Raw genomic sequence first — 4,173 nt, 5'->3', positions numbered from 1 at the left:
TTTTTTGAAAGAAATTGTCTCTTTTATGCTGTAATTTGAGCATTTGCGAAGCTAATCTCATGTATTTTTAATAGGATTACATTGACAAAGCAGGATTGCTATAGATACTCAGTAGTAGAATTTGAGATATTCTTTTTAATAGGATTACATTGACAAAGCAGGATTGCTATAGATACTCAGTAGTAGAATTTGAGACTTTGAGGGAACCGCAGAGAGATCATGTTGTTCAACGAGGTGACTTTGAGGGAACCTCAGAGAGATCATGTTGTTCAACGAGGTATACTTTTATTTAAGGAAAGCATTTGGCAATGTACCTTGATATATTTTTTTGTGAATAATGTGGTTACCTAGTAGGTAATAATATTGTTAACTGGATCTGTGGATGATTGACTAGTTATAAGTAAAATTTGTTGATAGTTTTTTGTCGACTTACAGGGGGCCTTCTGATGGCTCTGTGTTGGCTGTTTTTTTCTTAGCACATTTATCAGTCGTTTGGTAAAAGATTTGAAAGGGAAGGTGTATAATATTGCAGTTAAGCTCACTAGTTCATGTGTTGGCAACATGGATTTGCATCTCAGCTTCATATTACTGATTTGCCAAGTTATTGAACTTGGCTAAACATACGTTTCCTTAAAAATTAAGGTCATTCCACAACAATATGTTGAACTTTCAGAAAGAGAGAACAAACCAAAGGATACTAGAGATGGGAGGGAGGGAGGAAAAGAGGGGGTTGGGAAAGTGATAGGTTGTGTAAAGGGCATGAAGAAATATCACAATTTGTAAGAATGAATATGCTAATAATAAAAAATTTAAAAAAATTAAAGTCATAGTATATACCTCATGAGTGATTTGGAAATTGAATGAAATGGTTCATATAACACACTTAGATTTAACAAGTATTGTTAAATATTCATTAAGATTATTATTATTGCTTAATTATTTGTAGTAAGTGAATTTATACACAATACAAAACTCTTAGATATAGTAACTACCAAAGCCAACAAGGTGAGTGTAAAATCATTAATATGCTTCATAAAATGAAAATATTGAGAAGAATTTTGTTAATACATATTAATGATTGGACAGTATCATGTAACTGTTAAAATCTAATTCTGTTTTAGGTTTTTTTAAAGAATAGAATTGTAATATATTAAATATAGTTCTTTTGCAGTATTCTGCACTGGTCTGTCCTTCCTTCAACAGATACCTGTTGAGTATCTGTATCAGTGCTACAGATTTAGCCCAATGTTTTAGGAGGGATGTATGAAAGGAGGTCTGAAAATTCTTTCCTCATATGGGCTGAAGGAATTAGATCCATTTATTAGGGTAGAAAAAGTTATGTTAACATTTGATAGCTCTTTTTGTATATCTCAGGGTATATGAAATTAAAGAGGAGGCAGTGTAGTTCATTTTCTCTAAAGGCCAAATTAGAACTATTAGGTAGAAGTTACAAAGTGGAAGATTTTAGCTCAAAGCTCAGAAGAACCTTGCTGCTATGAAAACTGTTCTATAAGGCAGTGTGCATTTATTAATGAAGTATGAAATGCTTCTGAAGATATTTAAAGCAAAGGTTAAAAGGTATNGCATTTATTAATGAAGTATGAAATGCTTCTGAAGATATTTAAAGCAAAGGTTAAAAGGTATCTGTCTAGCCTTCCTATGATGTACAGAATATTGGATTTTGTGGGGGAATTGTGGCTCATATTGAAGGGGTCTGTGAACTTGGATATAAAAAATTTTAAGTGAAATTTAACATTTTTTAAAAATTAAGAGTATAAGCAGCAAAAAAAGTAAAGTAATACTAGGCATACCTTTGACTGTTCTCAATAGAACTCAGATATTTGCAGATCACTTTAAAGTTGCTGCAGATGTCACAAAATGTTGTTTATGGCCACTAAACAATTATATTCAGAATTATAATTATCAGAGTTACTACTAGGTCTTGTTATTTAATGTATTAATAATAAAGAAGCATATATATATGTGTATCTGTATATATATGTAGTACTATATCTCCAATTTGTTTTTTTTAATGTCTTGATAATTGTGTTTCAATATCATTGTTTTTCCTTATAATCCTATATCTTATTTTAACCATTCAAAAACATTCTGAGAAAGGGGTCCATCAGCTTCTTGTCATAGGCAAGAATGATTCATGGCACTGAAAAAGTTAAGAAGCTGTGATCTAATATTTAGTAGAATAGTATTGATAAACTTTTTGTAGCTTAAGATTTAAAAGGCTTTTTCACTGAATGGGTTCTGCTGTATACTTAGGTACCATAGTCAAGCTCTCCACCTTTTCTGTTCTCCCAACACCTGATAGATATTATATTATATGATCTTATTAGGATCAGTGGTTTAATTCAGGAGCACCTGAATATATGTGTGTGTGAGTGCGTGTGTGATGTGTGGGATGAGGGTACAAGAGATGTAGTTTTCAGTGTTCTCCAGATGATATATATACGTATATGTATATGTGTATATAAATGAAAATGTAAGTTTAAGCTGTCATTTTTTTTCTATAATTTTTCCATAAGAATTCTTTGGACTTACTTCCAGAAATTGGTGAGAAGTAACAATAGTTATTGGGAAAATTATTCATTTGGCTTTAATAATGAGCTTATTTTTATTTAGTTTTCTTAAGTGCCTTTTCTTCTCCTCCCCCTGCCCCCCCCCCTTTTTTTTGAAGAATCCTGATGTAGTTCATCCAAAAGAAGCAATTACCTCATCTACTTTTACTGGTATTCGACCTGCACGAGTTGTATCTTCAACTTCTGAGGAAGAAGAAGCATTTACTGAGAAATTTCTTAAAATTAATTGCAAATATATTACCAGTGGCAAGGTAATGAATGACATTTTAGAGATAACTTTTAAACATGCTTTATTTTATTAAAATGTGACAGTTTGGGGGCCGACCCCGTGGCTCACTTGGCTGAGTGTGGCGCTGGGAGCGCCGCGGCTGCGGGTTCAGATCCTATATAGGGATGGCCAGTGCGCTCACTGGCTGAGTGCCGTGCGGGCGACACCAAGCCAAGGGTTGCGATCCCCTTACCGATCACAAAAGAAAAAAAAAGTGACAGTTTGGCATTTACATTTTTAAGTCATCAACATAAGCAAATGCTTAAATATTTTAAAAAGCTATTGGTGATACTATTAATTTGGGTTAATATGGACCTTGCTCATGACAAAGAGTCTAGTGATCTGTTGCAATTATTAAAGGCAATGGATATATGAGGGTACTTCAAAAAGTTCATGGAAAGATTATTATCTTTTAATTCTGTTTTTCCACAAATTTTTTCAAGTATCCCCAAATAAATTTACTACAGTGGGTATCACTGATTTGCTGTTGGTAGAATATTTCAAGAAGCATATATAAAAAGATCACTACTGAGCACTGTTTGGAGTGCTAACTTTTGCAAACTTTGTGTAACACACAAATAGGAAGATAACTAGTATTTATTGAATATCTACTATGTGCCAGAAACTACTTGATGTCTGAATTTATCAATTCAAACTAATCCTATGAAGTAGGTGATTGTATTCTTCACAGGAAACAAAATTTAGAAAAGATTAATAGGTCCAAGATTTCTCTGTAATAGACAGATCTTAAACCTAATTTGATCTGTTTCATCTTCCACACCTTGCTGCTTTTCTAAGCAAAAATCTTATAGTCTATAAAGGGAAAATGGAAAGTAACAAAGAGTGGAAAATAAACTCCAGGTTTTGCTATCACATGATACGGACTTTAGAAGTCACACATGAGAACACATGAGAATCACTTTATAGTTACACCGCTATCACCCAACTTGACTTAACCATTCTAATAGGTCTGTAGTAGTATCTCATTGTTCTAATTTGAAATTCCCTAATGACATACAAAGGTACTTCAAAAAGTTCGTGGAAAAATTGAAATAAAAGATAATACAAATCTTTCCATGAACTTTATGGAGACCCCTCTTATGATGTTAAGCATCTTTTCATATGCTTATGTGCTATCCAGGTATCTTTGGCATTTCTTTCAGTTTTGAAAGGTATTTTCACTTGGCATAGAATTTTAGGTTGACAAGGTTTTTTCTTTCATAACTTTAAAGTTGTTAGTCCACTTGCATTTTTCCAAGGAGAAATTTGCTATTTTTATATTTGTTGTTCTGTAACAAAAAATAAAAAAAAAAA

The 4,173-nt window shown here is 32.6% G+C and overlaps 1 protein-coding gene across 2 annotated transcripts in view; it reads left to right on the top strand.

The window, feature by feature from the left end:
* OXR1 (oxidation resistance 1) overlaps window positions 1-4,173 on the top strand; it is a 225,093-nt gene that overhangs the window by 171,902 nt on the left and 49,018 nt on the right. For both annotated transcript variants that reach the window (XM_008581282.1, XM_008581283.1), the window contains exon 5: window positions 2,690-2,842. In XM_008581282.1, the coding sequence (XP_008579504.1) occupies window positions 2,690-2,842 (153 nt within the window). The remainder of the gene's footprint in view (window positions 1-2,689; window positions 2,843-4,173) is intronic.

Source organism: Galeopterus variegatus, unplaced genomic scaffold (assembly GCF_000696425.1).
Source record: "Galeopterus variegatus unplaced genomic scaffold, G_variegatus-3.0.2 Scaffold2315, whole genome shotgun sequence".
Lineage (NCBI taxonomy): Eukaryota > Metazoa > Chordata > Mammalia > Dermoptera > Cynocephalidae > Galeopterus > Galeopterus variegatus.
The sequence above is the reverse complement of the archived record's forward strand: the minus strand, read 5'-3'. Positions and strand labels throughout refer to the sequence as shown.